At 37.9% G+C, this 24,772-nt stretch overlaps 1 protein-coding gene across 1 annotated transcript in view; it reads right to left on the bottom strand.

The window, feature by feature from the left end:
• SPTLC3 (serine palmitoyltransferase long chain base subunit 3) overlaps positions 1–24,772 on the bottom strand; it is an 81,517-nt gene that overhangs the window by 36,867 nt on the left and 19,878 nt on the right. The window contains exons 2-6 of the mRNA XM_009282530.1: positions 17,044–17,235; positions 15,302–15,456; positions 14,209–14,357; positions 3,019–3,143; positions 663–756 (exon numbers count right to left, since the gene is read on the bottom strand). Coding sequence (XP_009280805.1) covers positions 663–756; positions 3,019–3,143; positions 14,209–14,357; positions 15,302–15,456; positions 17,044–17,169 — 649 coding nt within the window. The 5' untranslated portion in view covers positions 17,170–17,235. The remainder of the gene's footprint in view (positions 1–662; positions 757–3,018; positions 3,144–14,208; positions 14,358–15,301; positions 15,457–17,043; positions 17,236–24,772) is intronic.

Raw genomic sequence — 24,772 nt, 5'->3', positions numbered from 1 at the left:
GGGAATAAGGGAAAAGAACAAGCTCTTGTCACCAAAACAATCACAATGTCTCTGACAGTGACCACAGCAGCATTAACTAAGTAAAGTCAAAAAGCATGAATGTTTTAGAAGATAATTCTAGGATTGCAAAGTTAATGTGTGATTTCTATACTAAAATTATACTTCAAAGAATATTTGAGATGATGCTCTTGATATAACCATCTGCATCTTTGGTATAGCCCCCTGGGAATTAGGGTAACCGTTTCAAAGTAATGCCACATTAATGTAACTCTGGTTGCACTGAACCTACTAGAAAGAGAGGCAGGAAATATGGAGTATGTTTTTGTAAGTATGTTTGTACTATTTTTGCTATAGTAACAATAAAACCTTTATGACAGCACACAGTCATTCAGCATGTCAAAAAGACAGCAATGAGATTAAGACTCTGGATTTTGAAATTAAGGTCCAACCTGATGACCCAAATCATGCACAATAGCAATTATAATATTACACCATTAATTTTTCCCCATCAGAAATCGCTCATAATATTGAACAGTTAATCCTTCTGCCTGGACAAAGGTATTATCTGGGAACTGACAGCAAAGCAAACATTGAAAGGAAGCATTCTTGCCTTTGAGGTGTGAACAACTCTGTCTCTAAATATTTCCAACTTCAATACTCACTATTATGCTTGAAGATTCTAATAGTAGCACCTGAAAGCCTTGCACCAAGAACGAGAGAAGTGTGGTTCAACTCATCACTTAAAATGAGGCAGCCCTGTGGAGAAGGAGTACAATAAACATCTGCATGAATTGGGAGGCTGTTGACATGTGTGCATGTGTGTGTCAGCATACACGTGTGTCTATGATACAACATTGCACCAATTAAGCTATAAGTATTAAACGTGAACTGGATTTTCTGCCACTTTTCTGAAGGTGCCAGGACCCACTGCAAAGGCAGGCAGAAACTGTGGGATCAGATTCTCAGGCATTCCCAGGTGGTGCGAAGGGGCCAAATATTTCCTGTAACTGGAAAGCGGTGAATAACCCTAGTAGAGATTGACTGCTTTATAGTAAAATCAAATCATGTTGCTTCCTCTATCACCTGTCTACAGTCTATTTTGTGTTGCAAGGAAAATGCAGTCACCACCCCGTATATGAAGACTGCATGACAGTAATGTAAGGAGGAGTAACACTGAGGCTGGACTGACATCAGCACTTTGGGCTGCAGAAATGAGATCAGGACAGATCTATGCCTCATAAATCCCACTTCCATTAAGATGTGAGTGGAGCCTAGGCACCAGGCAGAGTCTTTCACTGGTAAATGCATATACAGTTCGCCTGTAGTATATTTTTAATTAATTAACTCAGTTGAAAACTCATTTTCTTTTTAGAAACTAAAATAGTAATGCAGGAGAAATAACTTTGTGTATTATATTAACAGGAGCCAGGATTCACAGTTGAAATTCAAGCTGGAACCATAATTTAGCTCTGCTTTCTATTACACATCTTGTGCTGTGGCTTCATTACCCAAAAGGCAATACAACATTAAGTAAATACTTATTTTGGAAACACAGATTATGCCTAGGTTGAGAGATACTCACACAAATCTGCCTAAAGACTGGTATGCAGAACTAACAGTAAGAGTATATGCATCTTGACAAGAAAATGTAGCTGCTAGGCTTAATTACAGAGGAAAATTTAGGAATAAATCTCCCCAACATAGGGCAATTACATAACATCTGTAATATATATAATACATTATAATAATACATAATATTAATATACAATAATTATATTCTATATACTACATCTAAATATCCCACCTCTGACAGAGGCCTGAGTGTCCACATGAGGCCAGCTAAATGAGGGAAAATTATTTTATAGCTAAGCAAGGGACAAGTATCTTATGCTGTTATGTATGTCTGCAATTTCATAAATTTACCTTTATTAATTCTCTGTATCTGTTCCCTTTGAAATTGCTGGGCAACTTCTCCAGCACCGTTGCAGATTGAAGTTCATGTTCTGGGCAGCTGAAGCAATTCTCCCTGCCCAGCCCTTGTGTACATGTATTTTAGAAATCTCTTGCAAAAGCTGGATTCATCTTCAATAGTGAGTGAAGAAGTGACTTCACCTCTAGGCCGGTGCTTCAGAAGAAATCTTGATCGTATACCACACAGTGAGTTCATTCCATCTCCACCAAGAGGGAAATACTGTTTCACTCTTGTATGACACACCATACTGTTTCACACTTGCACGAACTGAAGAGGAGTTACCCACTTTCCCAGCTAACAGCACAGTATAACTGCTTGTTATGTCAGGAGTTGTGATTGACAGGATGATGGATTTTCATGCCTTTGTGTTAGGTACCCCAAATTGGAGATGAAGTCCCTTCAACACCAAATAAGAACTCAACTTTTGTCATATGGTCATAACTTTAGACTTGCATTTGCTGCCAGCTTTCTTTGCAGGGCTGGCTGGAGATCTGTTTATCGGGAATGCTAAATGCTGTGCTTTCTCTTTTCTGAAAGTGTTGTAAAAAATATCCTAATCATCACCTTTCACCACAGGCAGCTGGGCAACATCTCTGCAAGTAGCCCAAATACTTCATCCCACAATGCCTGAGATATGGGATGCAACATTTCCTTACTTTTTAGGGAGAAGCAACTTTGTTAAGAAAAGGTAAACAACCATATCACTCATCCTTAAAGAGATGTTAGGTGTGTGTGATAGCAACCCAGAGCTAGCCTTACTTTTTAGGGAGAAGCAACTTTGTTAAGAAAAGGTAAACAACCATATCACTCATCCTTAAAGAGATGTTAGGTGTGTGTGATAGCAACACCCAGAGCTAGAAAAAAAAATGATGAAAGAGCCTATTTAAGGTCACAAGGTCATCAGCCTTATGACTCATGCATTCCTGTTATCAAGTTTTGTTCCTCAATCAAGCCTTTCCACTTAATGCGTGCCCAGAATACTGTAACAGTTGTTAAAACAATTAATAAACGGTTGTTCTACGTGTGTTCCTTCAGGAAATACTCACCTTCCCAACAAGGGCTGGAATATTCATTGAGTTAGTTGCAAAGCCCATGCCAAACACCATAGCATCTTCCACACCAAGGAACTTGGCCACAAGTTTCTCTAGCTCTACATGTTTGTCTAGGGTGCCTGCAGAAATAAGCACAGGGGATCTTAAATCTCATTAAACTGTGAAAGTTATTAATTCTAAGGACATAAAACATACAAAAGAACAGGCTAGAAGTATCATTAAGCTATATGAAATTAAGTTCTAATGAAAATTTTCCATTTGTATCTTGTGCATGTGGGATAATGCAAGAAAAAGCAAGGATGCAAACCAGCTATAACTAATGCTAACAAATACTGTTGCTGTTAAGGTAGTAAAGCAGTTGCTTTGGGAAAAAGTTTCCTTTTTCCATAACAACAACTTTTGACATAGTTTATCCTGAAGAGTAACTTTTTGCCTTTTCTCCCCCTGCAATGAGGACAAAACCACCTCCTTTTTATAGGAAATGTGGGACAAACATCTTAAGCATTCTTGAGTTCTCTCTGGATGTGAAAGCAAAAACTGATGACAACAAAATTCTTCAATTTTTTCTTGGGTGCCTATGTATGTGATTTTATATGGATAGACAAACAAAAGTGTTCTCCATCTTTTTCTACTCTGGAAGGTAAAAGCTATGCCACTCTCCGTAACTGATGATAACTCTCCTCTTTCCTCCTTCTCAACAGTCAAACATAAACGATAAGGCAACACTAGAGAGCCTTCTTTATTGCACATTACTTATCTAATATTAGTGCCTGGAGCCTCCAAACAAATAAGGTGCTCCAACTATGCAACAAAGCAATATCTTTCCCGCCCAACTCACAATGGAGGATGACAAAATACAAAAGTCAACAAACGAAAGAGTGGTGTTAAGAGATTGAGATAACAAATAACTTTGAATGGTAATGAATCATCTCAACTTGCCAGCTCTCTAGTCTTTGGTTGCCTGGCTGTGCATTGCAGGTACCAAGGCAGAAGGAACTCTTACAGGATGATCTGTGGGGAAGAAAAGAGAGTGGCCTGTGGATTCTGATAGAGCATTTCCCCTATGAATAAGGCTGTAAGAAGGGAACAGAAGAAAAAAATTAGGGAAGTGAATATCTCACCTCACTTGTGCTGCACAAATTGGTGTCACAATAATACAGGCAAAGTGAATTACAATTGATGGGAACAAGAAATCTGTGTTCACTGTGATGGACAAAGGGCAGATGAATGGAGGGAAGCAGAAGCTTGGCTAGAGTGTCTTGACAAGAATGATGAGTCAGGAAGACGATCTTACCTTCATCATGGAGGAAAGCTCATTTAAAAAAAATCAAATAAAAATGGCAGCAGTACAGTTTCAGCAACAGCACTAACTCAGCTGGTTACAGTGAGGTAGTGTTTTCATTATTTTTCCTCGTTAAATATCCAAAGTAAGAATGACATTCATTTGGAAACAGAATGTGAAAATTATCATGCGGGCAGGTAACTCTCCAATAGCCAGGGAGATAAGGAGCAAGAATCATATGGCTTCTGGAAAAACCTGGATTACACGGACAGTAAAGGACAGTGGTGCTGTCATTTTGCACAGAGCCCGCTTGGGTTCTGCTAGACCTGAGCCAACTCCAGCAGAGCTTCAAGAGTGTCTCTGCACTCATTGTATCACATTGGATGTACATTGAGCTGGGTTGTCTCTGGCTCTGTGCTAGGATAAGTTAGGCAACATGACACAGAAAATTTGGCTCTGCAGAACCTCCAGTAGGTGTGAGCTGACTCCGCATGAAGCTCTCTGAGGATGGCTACTTTTTGCATTTGTAGGTCCTGAGGTACAGAAGGATATGTGCTGGCTCTGCACAGACACCACTTAACAGCCAAGCTTCATGAAATACAAAACCACATAGTGTTTCAGAGTTGAGCCACTCACTTGAGATGTGTATGAGAATCTATGTCTCAACTTGTAAGCCCAGTAGGTCTCAGGGTGTATTTCTATGGTTAGTTCTATATTTTTTGCATTTTGGGTCCAGTTAGTCTTCAACCTGGTTACAGCACTCATTGACAACTGAGGGTTCCAGCATGGTCAGCTGCCCTAGTGTTCCTCACAGATGTTATTTTGTCGCTTGAGGGTTATTGGCACACAAAGAGAAGATGAAGTCTGAAATGGAAGCTTGAAGCCAACCACACTATGGTCACAGCTTGAATTAGAAGACGGTTTGTGAAAGCATGAGAAACAAGCAGTGTGTGCTTTGCAAGGCAGGCATTTTAAGGCATGAGAAAATTGTCCCTGACTCTTCCAGGGGTAAATCTGATACTACTGGGCTGGACTTAAATTGTTTTTTGGGGTTGCATCATATATTTTCTGTTTTTACAAACAAGAAAAGCCGGATTCACTACAGATTATTCTGTTCAAGCATCTATTAGATGAACCAGAAAGGAACAGCACACTTTTGACCTATTTTTATTGATTTTGTGATGGTGAAGAATGAGACATTCTGAAAGTGACCGATTCCTACTTATTATTTACTAATCCTAACAGTGAGTGCAGATGATATTGTATATTGCTCTTGCCTACAAATCCTGGAATAAAAATTGGAATCAATAGGGGTTTGGTTTGCAAAACCAAAACCTGAATGACAAGAAGTTGCAAAATGAGCCCTAGTTTTGAATTACTTTAATTATAATGGCAATATTGTAGGTGGTAGGTGAGGTGTTGCAGAAGCAATACAATACACATCAGTACTGACAGTGGGAGGTTTGTGATAGCGATATACGTTGAGTAGAGCTGATAAAGCATACCAGCTTGCATTTTCCCAGGTTTAAAGTAAAAGGGGTATTTATTTAATAAATTGCGCAGCTATTTAATCATATCAGAAGATTTCTCCGGTATGGGTCAGTCCTTGGACACCATATAAACTGCACCAGTTGTATCACTTCTCTCCACTGGAGGAAAAAAGGGGTCAGATATGCTCTGCTGGAATGAGGCTTGTCCACTAGCGTTCCCAGCTGGTCACAGCAACCACCCCAACAAGCATAAACAGCACTACCAGACAGATGCAAATTTGATCCAAGGGAACTTCCACTGGCACAAGCTGCTACATCTCAAGCTACATAAGAAAGGCAGTAATTACACTGGTCTTTATTAAATACAACCTTAGCAGTGTCAAGTCAGGTTATCATGGCTCTTAAAATGTCTTGTATTGTGCTGGATTCAGACCAGCATCATGATCTGGTGAATGAAAAGTGATATACTAGATATATTTTTTTAATACACTGTATTAAAAACATACAGATACCTTCCTTATTTGTCCTATACATAGACATTAGAATTTTTCCCTGTACTCTATGTGCTCTGATTTTTATGCTGACTACAGCTTGGTTTGACCTGAGAAATGAGGATACAACTAAATAATGTATGCCATCTTACCAGGAAAGATTTAAGACAAAAAGGAAAAAAGAAAGCTACCTGCATCCTTAAGAGGCAAAATGGAATACTTTCTTTTGAAAGTTATTCCTCCCTGCTGAACAGTTGTATGCAATAGAGTACAGCAGGTGTTACTGTGTTTCAAGATTATATAGGTGTTATAGAAAGTAAAATCAAAGATTATATCAAAAGTGGACTTTAACAATGTTAGCCACCTCCACAGGTTCCCATGCTTTTCAGAGGAAATCCCCTCCTTTTCAAAATCTGATGACCCAGTTCCCTCCATTAACTTACCACTGCACTCTGGGGACAGGCTTTGCTGTGCTTTGGTGAGCTTTCATAGGCTTACCCATGCTCTTGAGTTGAAAGTCACTGTCAGTCTACTAGACAGATAAAGCTTGAAAATGTGTTTCCCATGATCCACACAGTTCATTACTTAGCTTTGACACTTTCAGCTTGGACAAGGTGGTTTATGCCACTGGTTAGTCTGCCCAATACAGTCTTTCAGGTTCTTACGTGGTAATGACATGTACTGGGTAAACTGCCAACACTGGCAACAGGATCCTTTAATAGAATTTTTTGTTTGGAATTCTGAGACCCGAAGAAGGCAGGAAAATACCTGCTCACTTCAAGTTAAACAAAAGCTGGAGGAGTAAACTGATATAAGCAACAAGTCATTGCAAGAAAAAGAACAGATTCCCATAAAAGCCACTTCCACATATGAACAGCAACTGGGAAACCTATGGATCACTGATATTACTCACCAAGGTGAATAAGAACCATTACTCTATGAAAATGACAGTTTGTCAGAGGTACCCTTAGGAGGGTGGGGAACAGAACAAACCACCTAAAATTTCCCTGCAACATTTGAAACTTAAGGTCACAAACTCACTCTGGCAAGATATTTGTCAGAGATGAAAAAAATACTACTACTGAAACACATACACACTTTTACAAAAGCAAGATTGGATGAGTTATTGCTAGGAGGATGAAGAAACAGAAGATGTAGAACGTGTGTTATTTATTTACACCATTCTACAAGAGTAGATGATGCAGGTGGTATCACTGTCCTACACTAGGACAGTGTCCTAAACTAGAACGATACATATTGGCAAAAGAGAGGGAGAGAAGGACACAGTAATGTTATGTAGTTACCTCATTTAACACTACATGTGCATAAAAAAGCCCCAAAAGAGGTGGGTTTTGAGGAAGCATTTGAAAGAAAGGAAACGCTCAAGCTTTCTTAATGTTGCTAGCAGCTGACAGGGCTTTCATACCACAAAGATGCTGCAGATGTCATAGATATAATAATGTATCTATATACTGATTCTCAGAAAAGAGTGGATTCATTTTAACAAAACTTCCAGTTTAATTTAGATCTTCCAGTTTTGTTTGCTTTTTTTCTTTATAAAAACACAAGGCTAAAATGTACAGTTGAAGTCCAGCCTCCATGCCAAAGCCTGGATGGCAGTGTCTTAAGTGCCTAAATAATTGCATGTACATAGATAATATTATATATTGGAGATATTTTAGGTTTTAAACAGGTCACACAACCCTTAGTTACTCCTGATGCCTTCAGTTCCACCTGCCAGAAGACGGACTGTCCAGAGCTTAATGATGCTTTGCAAAGCAAACTTCTGCAATGGTGAAATATCAGGAACAAACTTGACCCTTTGATCATAAGTTGGATCAGCTATTTATGAGAGGGTAGGCACAAAAAGGAAAATTATGTTAGTAGGAGATGACAAAGAAGGAAAATTCCTCTCGTGAACTGTGTCCTAATTTATACCATACCCTATCAGAAAGTAGCCAACGTTATGAAAGATATATATACACACACTAATTCTCATTTATGTGGCTGTATTTCTCCTTAAGCTCCTATTTGGAAACTGTAAATTATGGGAACTTTAGTTCTTTATCTCTTTCTCCTAACTGAAAAATGGACCATTTATTTCTGTGTTTGTACAATACTGAGTTTAAAACGAGCCCTGGCCCTAATTAAAGCTTTGAAGCGGTATAAAAGAAAGAACAACCAAATAACTACTTTTACCTTCTTGAAATGTTGCTAGAAATTCATATTAGGCCTTAAAACCTAACGGAAGTAAGTGAAGGGAATGGAGCTACCTTTGTAATTTAAATGTTGGCACAGGTTTTCAGATCTGCTTTTTAGAAATCAGATCACAATCAAACATAAAAAAACCTCAAACAAACAAAAAGCCCTACAACTGAGTGCAAGCTAGGCGTTAAAAGGTAATCTCCTAACCATGCCCTCCAGAATGAATCACCCTGCAAGTGTTCTGTGCAGGCTCCATCTTGTCTTTTGGTCCAAGACATAATCACAGGAGAAGGATTTCAAAAGGCAGGAATCCTGCTTGGCTGCTTACAGAGCACTAATGATACATTTGCTCCTGTTACTCACGTATATCATCTCCATAGGGAATAATGGTGAGTTAGATAAATAGAGCATTGGAACTACTAGCTGCTCGTGTAACAGCCCCGTCACCGCCCTGGCGCTAAGCCTAGGAGCGTTCAAGGCATGATAATCTGCCATATTTTAAAAAATGTATAACATCAGTGGTTTTGTTATCATCTGCAATCAGCAAGCAGGAAACAGTGTTAAATAATCATTTGCATATTTCTCCCTTGATAATTTTAAGTTACGTTGCTTAGAAAAGACTGACTATAAACATGACAGGATGGGCTCAGACAAAAGGCTTGTGAGCCTGCCTCCAACAGTAGCCAACTCCCACTCTAGCCATTAAAACACATTGATTTCCATGGGAAAAAAGGACTTCACATTCAAGTTGTCATTCTTTTCACTATATAGAGGGAATACATGCTATTTCAAATTTATTTAGATTCCTATTTGTTAGCATTTTTTATTAAGATGAAAAAAACACTTCTGAGAGGAAGATTAAAATAAGTAAAACATAAATAAAACATAGTATAGAGATTTTTTGGGGGTAGTTTACATGAAATACCCTAACATTCTGAGTACTCCAGTTACCTGAACAGCTGGTTTCCAGTTACTTAAATCCTTCAACATTTAAGAATTATTGTCTCAGACCCAACATTTATTCCTGGAAAACAAAACTCCCTGCTTTTTCATGTCCCAATTGCTTTCTTGACTTATAATGAACTAGCCAAAGAAACTTAAAGAAAATTGACTTTTTCTGCACCTGCAGGAGAGATTGCTGCTGACAAAAGCTGTTTTAATTTAAATTACACCCATGGTCAGTTTTGTCAGATATGGCAGGTGCAGATCTTTCTGTATCCTCCCTTGACACCTCACACAGCTAATGCAGCATCTTTTCCTCTGGCTTCAGCAAGTTTAACCTTGCCATTCTCAGATGTGCTCAGAATACTCTTACCATTCTAGGTGAATGGTCCTATTGTTCCTCCCAGCCTGTCCCTCTGACCAAGAGGGTCCTCATTCTACATCTCCAGCTGCTCTGAAATTTCCTGCAGGATCTTACTTATGCTTAGGTTTTCGCTGCCAAGATCCTTCAGGGGCTACTTCCATCCCATGTACCACACAGAACTGAAAAGTCTTTCACCTCTAAGCAGACCATGATATCAGCGTTTTTTGCCTTCTGCCTACCGTCTGCAAACAACCACTTTCACACATTCACCTAAAGCTACTGCTCTTAGAAGACATGCCCCAATCATATGTGCAACTCTTTCTTGTTGATCTCTTTTAAGTGTCTTCCCTTAACGTCTTTTTAATCTTAGTGTCCTCAGAAACATTGAAAACAGCCAGGTTACTGCTTCATTGGTTCCTTATATGCTACCTCTATCATAAATACTGCCCAACTTTATAAAAATACGAGTATGTGCATGTTCCTGATTCAAGCCAAATTTGTACGATGATTTGCTAGTCCACAGGTCCAGTATTAATGGTTGTACAGCAATGGCCAAAGACATATAAGTAATAATATAAATTAATACTAAACAACTAATTGCATAAAATAATGCTAAACAACTAGTATTAGATGCACCGTGCCACACAAAAGGTCCCTTTTGCCCATAATCCTTCATCTGACAGTGGTCTTGTATCGATGCCAGGAAGAATGAAAGCAGGACAAACATATATATAGTAGTATCCCAGCTTCTAACTAATTTCAGCATAAGGACATCCTGAATCAGATAATAGTTTTGGTATTTCTAGTAACTAGCAATGATCTCTCCTCTGTATGTGGCCAGTGTTCCCTAGAATGCAAGGGAGTGTGAAGTTTTAGCATCTGCAGCCTTCTTTGCAATGAGTTCCTTGAGTCTGCCAGCCTCCAATGTGAAGAGCTGCCTCCTGTATTTAGATGGAAACCTTCCATCAATGAACATTCGTTCCGACAACGAACAGCCAATCCTGACCACTCTTCCACGTCACTCATAGTTTTGAACATTGCTATAATTTCCCCCTTTAGGCTCTTTTTGAGCCAGATGACAGGCATTTCTGACAGCTGAACACAGCTAGCTCAATAGTTCTTCACCCAGAAGCTGTTTGAGGCCTTTGATGATCCTTGTTGCCTTTCTCTGACACTTTCCAGTTCTGCTAAATGTTTTTGACCAGAACTGCACAGACTACTCAAGGTGAGAGCAAACCACAGCTTTATGCAGTAGCATACTGAGGTTCTGTGGTTGGCTTTCTGTTCACTTCCTAATAATTTCTGGTATTTGATTTGCTTTCTGACCACTGAACAGTAAGCTAATGCTTTCATGGAACTACCACTTATAACCCCAAGATCTTTATCCTAAGGGTTAATAGTTAGCTTGGTCTTAAAAAAAGGAAAACATTTTTCTTTCAGATTGAAAGTCCCACAAAAGCCTCAGGAATATGTCTTAAATGGCACTGTTATGCTAAGAAAGTGATTTATTATTATTATAATTTAAAAAGAGCATGGAATTAAAAATGGAGTGGAAAGCCTTAAATCTTTTTATGGAGGACAAATCTAGGAAGACCAGCCCCTGTTTTTATCAGTTTGCTATGCTTTTGTGCTTAAACAGGAATGTCTGTTCAAGTGGCATGTGCATTACTATTTTAGAGAAAGCATAAGCAGGGCTTCACAGTTCTCGCTGAAGTTAATTTCTCAACTGTGTTTACACACAGTCTTAAGTTACTTTTCTTGGAATGTAGAATAACTGTTTTACATTTAACGAGGTTTAGCTTCACTAAGTTTCCTTAATAAAACGCAGTTTTGTAAAGATATAAACCACCATGTTAAAATGTCCGTATTAACTTATTCTGAGAGCAAACTACCTGCAACAACATTCTGATATGACAGCATTTTATACCCGCTCCACAGTCTGCACAGTTATGAGAAGAGGATTTTAGGCAGAAGACCACAAAGGACAGTTTTACCATCATGTATTCTTTCAAACATCACTTGCATTAATTTTATTTGTTTCTTCTTTGTTTTCCCCTCTCTCTGAAATCTTCTCAAAGTAGTGGAACGATCCTTCTCAAAAAGAGAGACCTATCACTGCTTTGAGAGAGATCTTGGCAAAACCCCGAAGATGCCAGACACTTAAATACACATAAGCAGAACAGTACTTTCAAAGTCAATTAGCTTGAAATTATAAATCGTTCAAGTGCCCTCTTGGATTAGGACCCCACAGGCAATTTATAGCCTTGGCTCCTACAGTTCACTGCATTTTTACTTCAAACCGCTTTAGGTCGGCCACACAATAACAACAAAAGTTTTGAAATGTTATCTGCCCAGGAACAAAACCATTCTGTTCTATTTTTCTAAGATGAAGATGACAAATGATAATTAAAAAAGGTAAGACGTTTCATACAGACCCTTCCCTACCTCTCTCTTGAAAGTATATGTGTATATATATTTAACTCGGATAGAATTTTTCAAATCTGCTCAACTGTGAACCAGAATAGAGCTTAGGCAGCACAAGAGGGTAAAGGAAAAAGAAAAGAGGGTATCCACACTACTAATAAGAAGCTATTTTCCTTAGGTTGTTCATACAGTTCTTGGTGGTAGACAGGCTCCAACAGAGCCAGGGCCAATGAAGTAACCATTGCTCAGAATTGCTCTGTGGAGCAACCTCTCTCTCCACTGACTACACAAGCACAGGCTCTCTGTTAGCTGCCTAGGACAAAATGCTATGACTACTCATCTACACCATCTAAGCCAGGTCTTAACACCCTGCTTTCCTATTTTAATAAGTCTTGATGTCCAAGCTGCTCTCTGAAATTCATTCCTGAAAAGACCGATACTGACAAGACTTGTACAATGTTCTTTATTTGTAGCCCATTCTTGCATTGTGAATAGTCTGAATGAAGTTCATGGGACTATTTGTTGTGAACGCAACTAGAATGAATCTAAAACTTTGCTCAATCTGTCAAGATAACTTTGAGTACTGCACAGGAGTTCAGATGAAGAGAAAGTCCCAGAAATCTGTATACATTGGCTCTCAAAACAGACTAGATGAAGTTAACTAATAAAGGTTTTCATATTTGAAGGTAGAATCAATCTTTTCATAATTTTTTTTCTGAGAATAAGTCAAAGTTATGCAAATCTTCCATATAAAAAAATTCCGCAAAAGATAAAGAATGAGGAACACCAGGCATATTCTTTGACATACTGAAAACAACTTGAAATGTTTTCAGACAAAATAGAATCCAAGAGAAAAAGACACAGAGAAATGTTCCTTCAATACCTTAGATGACTAGTAATGGTGACCACTTTCAAGCATGCAATTCAGGTTAAACAATATATTGTAGTCACCAGATGGGTCACCTACAAAAGGAAAGTAGGGTGAATCTGTAAACCCTCTCTGAGTGGTGTCACTGACATGTTTTCTATTGGCAAATCAAACCGTGATGACAAGATAAAAAGCAGATGACAAGGTTTGCATTTTTTTTTTTGTCTGGAAATGAAACTTTAAATAAAAACCCAAAAGAAATACAATATTTTTTTCCATAAGGTTTCTGGAGGAAGAGAGTTTGCTTTGAGAGGTACAAAATGAAAATTTTTCAGATTGCTGGATTAAGGAAAAAAAAAAGTCTATAAAAGACTTCCCCATGCTGGGAAGCCTACCTTTTTTTTCTTTTGATAGCTCCCAAGAAAGATAAAGCCTGAAGATAAACCTTCCCTTGCATTTCTATGGCTCAAAATTGTTTTCTCTAAAATGCGGGCTGATTGCACCATTAGGAATGCAAGGCTTTGTGTAAAAGTATACAATTGAAGATAACACTACATGCAGCCTACAAACCAAAAAAGCAGACAAATCATAAAGGACATATAAACCAAAGAAGTCAGATGGAGCCTTCCTGAATTTATTCCTTAGAGGCACACTAGAAATTTCTATGTGGTGCCCATTAATGCCTCATAAAACATTACAATATATTCTTAGAACATGGGATTAAAAAAAAAAATATGTAAAAGCTTATTTTACTAATCAGAACATTCTGTATGTGGTAACTGATATAAATATGTGATGCAATTAAATTTGCCCTAGAACAATTCTTGAAGTCTCAATGTTTATTTTCCTTCTTTTAAAAAATAAGCCTGTTACTTCCATCATTAAGAATCCCAGGCCACTGTATGACACATTTGTTTTTGCTTTTCCAAAAATCAATAACATTTTTCCTTTTTAAAAAAAACCTTATGTGATAATGAATAAAACACATCACTTTTAATAGTGAAACAAGTAATCGTTGGTGTGACTAAAATTCTCTAAGTATCTAATTCCTTCAAGATATCTGTAAGAAAAAGCGTATAGTTACAGAAACTTTGGTGGCCATCTAGCTGTTTACTCACCCATTTCCTGTCTGGTACTGCAGACTCCTGTCCCGTATTTTTGTAACTCTATGGTCACAGTTTTCAAAGCATTAACATCCGTTTCTGCAAAGCCGAGGTAGTTATAAGAACCCATATTGATTACATTCTTGATAGTCCTTCCTGTAAACCTACAATTAAAGCAAATTTTAAAGAATAGTGCAACTTTCCCTCCAACCCCAAACAAAAAGAAAAAACCCCAAAATTTTCACACCAAATTTTGTTCCACTGTCAAATTCCTATTTGGGAATTTACAATCCTCATACTTTAACATCCCAAAAGTTTTTCCAGCCTTTCTCTTTTCCTGACTAAATGCTGTTTCTTGCTCAGAACGTTTTCCAGATTCCAAGCTGTAGATGGCAATATACTGGTGTTAGGTGAAAGGGTGCTTTTATGGATTTAAATAAACAAACCAGCCTAGGGCTTTATTTAAGGAAAAACTTATAGACACTATTTTTTCAAGCAAATTGTCAACAGCTTCCACAAAGTCATCAGTGTTCACACACATGCAGAAATTAAACATGAGGAAAACATTGTGGGAAACACTATGATACATTCTCAATAAGCTGAAATATAGTCAACCCACACGTTGTCTGTATGGTGAATTTCCATACCTGTTTAATTCAGTTACAGTTGCAAATACACTGAAATCTTCAAGCTGTAAACTGCTTAAAACTCACTGCCAAAGACTCGCTATGTAAGTAAGAAACCACATTTATGCAATGCAAGAAACTTTGATTTAAATCCTAACCAAGGGATACAACAAATTTCGTTGTAATGTTCTGACTGAAGTTCTATTGTTATAAATGAAGTATAAGCAGTCTTACTTGTGCTGACACAGCCAAACAAAACCCATTTGTGGCAGAGTTCAGTCCCTTCCACTACTGCATTTCCAAACAATATTCAGAAGAAAGGGGACGGATTGTCAGCACGGTACTGATTTCAGAAATAGATATGCTGATGTATATTCGTTGAGGATCTAGGTAGGAGGGGCTAGATGCAACTTTCTGTGCATTGCAGATGTATCAGGAGTATTCTTATGAAGCTGACAGCTGTAGAGTGTAAGCTGACTCACCTAAATGTCCAGTTGTAATCATCTGTAACGCGTTCCATGAGGTCAAACTGTGGCCCTGGGACACTGCAAATTGGACGATTCCAGTTATCCCGTATTCTCATATAGAGGTTTCTGGTGTAAAAGTTCTCAAAATCTTGATAAAGTGGCACAAAATCCTGGTTTGAAAACATGCACAGGGTTACGTTGCTAGGAAAATGTCTGCTTCTGTACCCAAGTCATTCCCATTAAAAAGGAAAAAACGATTCATTAGTAAACAGAGAGCTATAACAGCCACATGTTTCTACGTCACAAACAACTCCAATCAGCAAATATCTTACTTTAATTCCCTTGAAATACAGTGTTGGCTTTTTTAGGGGGTGTTTTTTGTTTTGTTTTTTTTTTTTTTTAAATGGTCAACAAGTTGGCCTAATTCTCCAGTCCCATATTTGGAAAGTTGGAAACAGAAGAACTCATGATTCGTTCACTTGGAGAAAGCAAATGCTTCAAATTGAGCATTTTGCTATGTGTGGAGCAGATTGCAAAACTAGGATAAACAACTCATTATATTTCATGAAATGCTGGATACGTTAGATTAAAGCTAGTCCAATGTAATTGATCTGGGCATTATTGGCCTAGACTGGACATGCAAACAGCCAGTTAAGACAACTAGTTTGGTTGACAATTAATTTCTATCTATGGATTTTACTTGGCAATTAAATTAAAAGAAAGGTATGGAATCTAACAAAGTTTTATATGAAACAGCAATATAGCCATATTAGGCACTGGATACAATAAACTGGTAAAATAACATGGCATGTAGTTACATATGTGGGAGACTGGAGAATTAAATGAAAACGTAATCCATGGTGGATGGCAAAAAGATTTAACTGGCATGTCTGGAATCAAAATAGCTCAACAAATGGCCAAATCATGAAGTGAATTTGAAAAGGGTATTCCATGAGAATGCTGATAAAAAGACTGCACCATGATATTTCATTAAGTAGTGCATGCATCTTTGAAAAGCCAAAACAGGAAACAATTTTGGGAATTTCATTTGTAAGAGGAACAGTAACACTATTCACATTTTTCCTCCATAATGCCAGGTGTTATTGTAAATGATGGCTCAAACTGCACAGAGAAGGAGGAGCAACAAAAAATTCTAAACGAAGTTAGAAGGCAATTGAGCTTGCTGAGGTGCAAGTTTCACTTAGAACTACGCGGGATGAAAAAATTTCTAAGTCAGGACTTGCAAGAATTCAGGCTACATTCACTTTGTGCTGGGACAATGATTCCTGAGTGCCCTGTGACCAGCAGTTCAGCAAACATAAGTCAGCAATTACGAAGATGTTAGCACTGCCTATCGCTATGAAGGACAAAGAAAGACAGCCAGCTGGGACAAAGAAAAATTGGGGTTTAAGAGATTTGGAGAGACGATATATTTAACAAGAAGGCGTTTCTGAGTTTTCTTTTTCTGTGGATTGACCTAATACACTGAGATTCTCTTTTGCTGAGAGTATTCCGACACTCTTAGAACAAGGTGAACATCTCTCTGGGTTAAATTATGATTTTACATATATATATAGGTACATATTCATACACATGTGTTTAACTATACTGCAGTGCGTGTCATTCCTCTCATCCCTATGCAATGTTCTTCTCTAAGATGAAAGTTGTCTGCCTTGTTACTTCGGTAGGTTATTGTACATAACTTGCAAGCAGGGGAAAACTCAGCTGTGGATACATAATGTCTTTTTCATACATACTTTTTGTTGTTCTCTTTCTGCAGCAATGTTACGTTTTTCTAGTCCCCAGGCTCTCATAAAATCTCGCAGGTAGCCAAATATTGTTCCCACTCCAAAACCCAGGAAAGTAAGAACAGCAACATACATTGGTGCCTGTTCAAAGTGCTCAATAAATGTTTTTTTGTAGAGAGTTCCATTTGATATGCCATTCTTCTGAAAATATAGAACAGAAACCTCTGATTAATACATTTCATCTCATCAAAGCTTAGACCTTAGACCTCGAGGCAAATCATCTTCTCTAATACGCCACAAATTAGGAGAGACATTTAGACCTCACGTTGTATCAGCTGATGCACCTTATACCTGAAGAGGAGGACCTTTAACGCTGCAGTTCTTACTGACCACTGCAAGTATCTTCCATTTCTCTCCTCTCCACCAATGTCCTCAATTGCAGGTGCCTTCAACACCACTCCCTTGTCTATTTTGAAACATGTGAAACTTGTGAAAGATTGGCAACGTATTATTGTGTAATTGGACAATTATTTCAAAGGTGATTAAATGGAAACCACGATACTCTGTTCTTGCAAGAGAGAGCTATAAAAAGGGAAGGGCAGCATTAAAAACTCACCTACACTGCACCTGACTGCTTCTGGAAGTCTTGTGTAACCCATTGCAGCAACTAACCTACATACAACAAATCCTGTCTAAAATAGGGCACCTTTACCATGATGTTCTTCAGATCTGAGGAAGTATTCAAAACAGCTATGATCCCAGCCTTCTAGTTCTGTTCTGATTTCACAAATGCTTTTAATCATATTTTCAGTGACCTCTTCCATACTTCTAAGGGTACTTAAAAAAAAAAAAGAGGGGGGGGGGGAAGAAGTGGAGAGACACACAGACACCCTGCTTGTTGGAATAAGTGACCCCATTGTGAGCAACTTCTAGAAATTTACAACCCTGTGTGGACAAAATTTTTTGTCTTGAAAATATTCTAAAATTTCCAATTTCAAATTAAAGAAGCTAAGTTTTTCAGTTGCAACCTTCTCAGACCAACTTATATTCAGTAGGCTTAGCAGATTATTCTTTGGAAGAGAGGTAACTCCCTTATTTCTGCAAAATATGATGGCATTTACAGTTACTGTCTAGTAACAGCTAATTTGCCAATTCAAAAATAACAAAATGTAATCAAGAAAAAATAGTGTCCTCTGTAAAAAAAAAAAAAAAAGACACAAGACATTTTTGGGCATATTATAAAGCAAGACTACAAATATATGAAGAAATACCATTAATACATTGCTGCCTGTGGGATGGATGAACTAAAAAAAGTTGATTATCTATTTATGTAATGCAGCAAGCTGAAATAGAATAGTCATATTAAGAACAACTGCAAATCCACTGTACTTGTCAGACCTAGCATATTATTGATCTTCATACTGCACTAAAATGCCTTTATCCTCAAAAGATTTTTATTTCAGTAGTCACTTGCTGTCCAATCCTGGATTCACAAAGTTTTCTTGGGAGAGAGAGGAAAAAAAAAAAAGGAAAAAAAAGAAAAAAAGGTGTTGGGCACAAGACAGAATATAAAGATTTTGAAGGAAACCCAAAAAGGAAAAAAATGCTGGTAGGGCTGAACAGAAACACATTTAGACTTTGGAAAGACTTATTGCCCTAAGAAGGAGGACATGCAGGGCTGGCTCTCACCACGTGAGGGTAGACCTTTGAAGCAATGTTACGCATTCACTCCTACCTCAAGCTAATTGCTCTTTTAGGGCAGCCTATTCACCATGAAAAACATTTTATGAGGATGAGTTAAATACTTGGTCAAGTAATATTTCACGTGAGCCACAACAGCTGTGTGCACACAGCAACAAGGTACAGTATTCCATCAAGGATTAAGCTCAGTCATACTACCTTTCATTTGCCATGGGCTAAGAGCATACTTATGGTCATCTATGGCAATTCAGTTGTCCTTGTAGCTTGTCAAGCTGTGATGATGTGACAATGCACCTGAGCCCAGAGGAGAGAATTAGCATGATGATTCTGTTCGTCAGTTTTATTAAGAAACAGTTTGTTGTTATATATCTTACTGGTAAAGGAATAGGGAAGCTCATGTCAGACTCCTGCATTGCAAAACTCTTCTTCCGCAATAAAACTCTTCTGTTGTGGAACTCTCACTTCAGCTGCTGCTGTTTTATGCAGTCGGTATGACATATGTATTTAAACACGTAACCACTGTCACCTACTATCCTTAATACAAACAGCTAGTTTCTATTATAAAAAGTAGTAAACGGCATCAATAGTAGTAAAGTACTAAGAATGCAGGGTCAGACTGTGACCCATATTCTCCAGTCTATAAATGAAGAAAACCAAGAGTCTTCAAATAGCCCAGGGTTAGTACAAGGCTGGGAGAACAAATTCAAAAAATTACAGTGACATCTTGTCTAAAAACTAAAGTGAGGAAAACAAACAGCATTTCAACCATCCCTAGAGTCCCACAAAAAAGTAGAGAAAGAGTCTCAGGGTTGGAATAACTAAAAGAAGTAGATTTGCTGCTTCTGGAGAGCAGTAATGTGGATGCTTTTGTGCAGCACTTCAAATCCAAGCATTGGGGTACGGTTGACTGACTGAGGAAGTTCAACAATTTCAGCCAACCTAAATGGTCAGTGGATGAATGGTTAATTGCCATTTTGCATTACATTACTGTTGACTTTTTACATGATATCATAAAGTTTTTTTGAGAAGAAAGAGGTGGAATTGGAGACTGTGCATTTAAAGCACCTAGACAGTGAAGACAGATGTAATTTAGCTGTTGCTGGCACCAAAATCAAATACAGCAGATCTACAAATGCCTGAAATTATTCAGAGATCACTAGTTACACACTGGGTGCTCTGCTGAACTGTAGACTCACAAGTATATTATTATCTGTAATAACACCTGTAGTAGACAGTATATTATCTAGCTCCATACCTCAACTGTAGCAATCCTAAGTAGCAGATAATTAGGCAAAGATTCTAAAAACAAGAATAGAAAATGATATTTTCCTCAGTATATTCTCCCAACTTCCAGCAACTGGTGGCTTTGAGTTTTCATGAGCCTGAGATTGTGTTATCACCTTTAATAGTCATCAGGGGATACCTATGAATTTGGTGATCATTTTTGAACCCACAAATACTGTGGAAATGAATTCTGAATTTTGATAATTGATTTAATCTGTAAAAAAAAGTATTAAAATGATATTTTCCTCAGTATATTCTCCCAACTTCCAGCAACTGGTGGCTTTGAGTTTTCATGAGCCTGAGATTGTGTTATCACCTTTAATAGTCATCAGGGGATACCTATGAATTTGGTGATCATTTTTGAACCCACAAATACTGTGGAAATGAATTCTGAATTTTGATAATTGATTTAATCTGTAAAAAAAAGTATTTTCTTTTGTAATTATAATATTGCCTGATAATTTCATTTGACAATTTACTTTGACCATTGTTGGCTGGTCAGCTTTCCTTCAACCAATTTGAGGAAAACAAACAGCATTTCAACCATCCCTAGAGTCCCACAAAAAAGTAGAGAAAGAGTCTCAGGGTTGGAATAACTAAAAGAAGTAGATTTGCTGCTTCTGGAGAGCAGTAATGTGGATGCTTTTGTGCAGCACTTCAAATCCAAGCATTGGGGTACGGTTGACTGACTGAGGAAGTTCAACAATTTCAGCCAACCTAAATGGTCAGTGGATGAATGGTTAATTGCCATTTTGCATTACATTACTGTTGACTTTTTACATGATATCATAAAGTTTTTTTGAGAAGAAAGAGGTGGAATTGGAGACTGTGCATTTAAAGCACCTAGACAGTGAAGACAGATGTAATTTAGCTGTTGCTGGCACCAAAATCAAATACAGCAGATCTACAAATGCCTGAAATTATTCAGAGATCACTAGTTACACACTGGGTGCTCTGCTGAACTGTAGACTCACAAGTATATTATTATCTGTAATAACACCTGTAGTAGACAGTATATTATCTAGCTCCATACCTCAACTGTAGCAATCCTAAGTAGCAGATAATTAGGCAAAGATTCTAAAAACAAGAATAGAAAATGATATTTTCCTCAGTATATTCTCCCAACTTCCAGCAACTGGTGGCTTTGAGTTTTCATGAGCCTGAGATTGTGTTATCACATTTAATAGTCATCAGGGGATACCTATGAATTTGGTGATCATTTTTGAACCCACAAATACTGTGGAAATGAATTCTGAATTTTGATAATTGATTTAATCTGTAAAAAAAAGTATTTTCTTTTGTAATTATAAAATTGCCTGATAATTTCATTTGACAATTTACTTTGACCATTGTTGGCTGTTCAGCTTTCCTACTCAACCAATTACACAACTCATAATTTTCGGTACTTGAATGACTTCTGCCTCTCCACTTATCTCTTCCCAAGCTGAAGAACCTTAATCTATTTAATTCTAGTCTAGTCTAGTGTCCTTGTCCTTACACAGGTTTAAAAAATAAAATAATAATAATAAAAAAAATTCTATATTTTAATGCTCAACTTTCTCTTCACTCTGAAAAGTTCAATAATACCTTTTTGAGATGCAGGGGAAGGGAATTAAAATTGCATACAACACTGGAGGGCACAGTATGGATTTATACATCTGCAAATGATGCTTTGTTTTGTTTTCAGTTGCTTTTTTAAAGATTGTTAAGATTCTGTTTGCCTTCTTGCCACAGTTCACAGTTTCAGAAATATCTCTTATGATTACAATATATCCTTCCATAGTTGCAATAAACACCTAATTTAGAGCACACTGCTATTAGTGCATTCTTAGCATCATTTCCCCCTCCAATTCATTCATTGTTTTTCATTTAGTGACCTTCAGTTTTGTCTACTGTTTTATCAGCATTACACACTACCAATGAGAACTTTCTGCAGTGCTTGTTGTCCAGAGCTAATTTTTCACTACCCTGAAGAATTCGGTATTGTCAACACGTATTGCCACCTATTTCTCCTCACCCCTTTTTCCAGACCACTGGTGAAAATGTGAGAGAGCACAGGTCCAATAAGAGATCCCTGGGGGACTCCATTCCCTGCGTTTCCCTGGTCACCTTTTCAAAAATCGTATCTTATTTGTAACCCCCCATTTCTCTGGCAAAAAGGCCAACTTAAGCAGCAGCCCAGAGTTACTCAGCAATTTTACGTTTGGCTTCCTTTAAAAATCTTGAGTAAATACCTTTTGTGATACGCTAATCCACATTTTATTGGCTTGTTTTAAAAATTCTGTTGGCATTCCAAAACAAAATAGTTTCTCAGCAGTCTGCCACAGAGTAAATATACTTTGCAGGCACAAATGCAAGGAATCTACTAATGCAATGTAAAGACACCCAACGCAGAAAAGCTATAGCTGAAATTCAAAATGAATGGATGTTTTGCCATGGAGTTTGACAAACCTAGGATTTCATTGACTTCTCGGAAACCAAAAGCACAATCAGGATATGCAACTTCTGCATGTTAGGTCTCTGCTTAGCTTATTAGATCATGCTGTCTTGTACTCTCTTGATACCAAAGGCCACACACAGCTCAGCCTCATAACTCTGTAGCACATAGTTATAGAGAACCCATGTCAACAGATTTGACAGCGGCCTTAAACCACAGCTGCAAATTGGTTTCCAGTAAGACACTCACAGCAAGAGAATTCCTGGGCAAGATTTTGATGCCAAGGAAGTCAACAGGAGTGATGCCAGTGCAGTAAAGTCAGCTTTAAGTGCAATAGCTCTTAGATCCCTATATTCTGTAATTACCCAAAGTATTTTGAAACTCTCCCCTAATGAAGAATCCCCTCCTGAACGCCTTCAGTTTTTAAAATGGAGAAATTATCACTAACAACAAATCTAACAGTGTTATTAGAATGGGCATCAGTATAAAATACTGAATATAATGGACACACAGTCTGAATCAAAATAGCTTGCTCTAATAATAATGTAAACTAACCTCAAAGTCTATTAAGCACATTCCTGGCAACACCTTTATAAGGAATAGTTATAAAACATGATGTTTGCATTAGGAAAGAAAAATAAAAGATAATTATGCAATAGCATGAATAATATTTAAATATTTGTTCATACTACCCTTAAAGTGAGGAGAGAAATTTTCATTGCATTTAGGTCCTGCAGCCTCTGGAAGAGTGCTAGTTGGCACGAGCCAGATTTTTATCAAGGGGAGAGCTAAGAATTGAACAGCATGGACATAGTGTCACAGTACTAAACCTGTGTGCTGGCCCCGATTAATTTACTAGCAAAGAGGTAACCACTTATGCTGGTGTAAGTTAGGAGTAAACCTGTGTGCGTGGAGTTGTGTCAAAGAAACTGAGACCTGAGAACTCATGTTTTCACACAAGTCTGTTCTGTAGAGACAACATAAACTCTAAAGAAATCCAGAAATCCCAATCTGTTTTTTGAAATCTGTCCTTAATTAAATATTTTTTGAGCTATTATGGCCACTTCCAATGCAGCAGCAGTAGGTGCAGACAGCTATAGCCTTGAAATAAAACTACCGGGAGAATAATAAAGTCTTTGTCTTTAAATATAAGTTCCCCACTAGGAATAAAATCTGATCCAGAAGCAGATGAAACTTTATTTTACTCTCCCTCAGTTTAAGAAGAAAGTTTCATCTGTTTCTGGATCAGATTTTATCATGTTGCTGCATACAACCTATTAAAAAAGCAATGCAAGCTGACTGATCTACATAAAGCTTCCAAGACAGATATGTATATGAAGGATAGGTGTTGAAAACTGTGAACCAAGTGATAGCCATGTTTGCTCAATATCTGCCAGATTTCAAGACGACATTGAAATCTTAAGCAAATTAGGACAGTGCTTTGCTACAGTTAAAAACTGACAGGAGAACAGACTGATAATCACTGATGCAACATCTGATTGCTTGCAGATGGTTTGGTTCTACACACGTTTCCTCCCTAACATTAGAAGAAAAGCATCTGGGACAAGACCCTAAATGTTGGTGATTTTAGATGTCCTGGGATGTGTGAGACAGCCACATGGGGATGACAGGACCTATAGAGGCCCGTACCCTTCTGGAGCAGAAGCTGAAGATGGGGTACTACAGGGTCCCTTTTTAGCCGTGAGAAGGGTATGGTCCAGCTGAACCCCACTCAGAGCTTGCCACTGGATAGTCACAGTTTGAAGTGGCTGGTGTGCAATTCTGTCCCCTATGGATCATTGTCACCAGAAGGCTGGGTCTCAAAGAATAGCACTGTCAGGTTCTATGCAAACCCACCAGGCTGACTGCCGTAATTATTACTTTTCCCAAAACCCACCATACCTAGGCATCCATTAGACACTAGGGGATTCTTAATGATTGTATGCAGTCCCCAGGAAAAGAAAAAAGGCAACTGAAATTATGAAAATTGGAAGTTTCCTATAATGAATATACTATTGACACAAACTGAGATTACTTCACAAATCTCGAGTTACTGGCAATGATATCCTTTACTTTAAGCACGTGGTGTTTTTTTGTTACAACACATTTCAGATCTTACAGGCTCTAAAGTTTCTAAAACGTAAACCAAAAATGGCTACCTGGGGAATTCATAGCTTACTGAGCTACACAGACAAGACTTAAATTAAAAATAGTTATGAAACTTATACGTCTAGAAGGTGTTAAAATGAAGGTCACAGCCTCTTGCAACATGACTGTGGTGGTTTAACCTCAGTTGGCAACTGAGCACCACACAGC

The sequence above is a fragment of the Aptenodytes forsteri genome, unplaced genomic scaffold (genome assembly GCF_000699145.1).
Source record: "Aptenodytes forsteri isolate BGI_AS27 unplaced genomic scaffold, ASM69914v1 Scaffold5, whole genome shotgun sequence".
Taxonomy (NCBI): Eukaryota; Metazoa; Chordata; class Aves; order Sphenisciformes; family Spheniscidae; genus Aptenodytes; species Aptenodytes forsteri.
The sequence above is the reverse complement of the archived record's forward strand: the minus strand, read 5'-3'. Positions and strand labels throughout refer to the sequence as shown.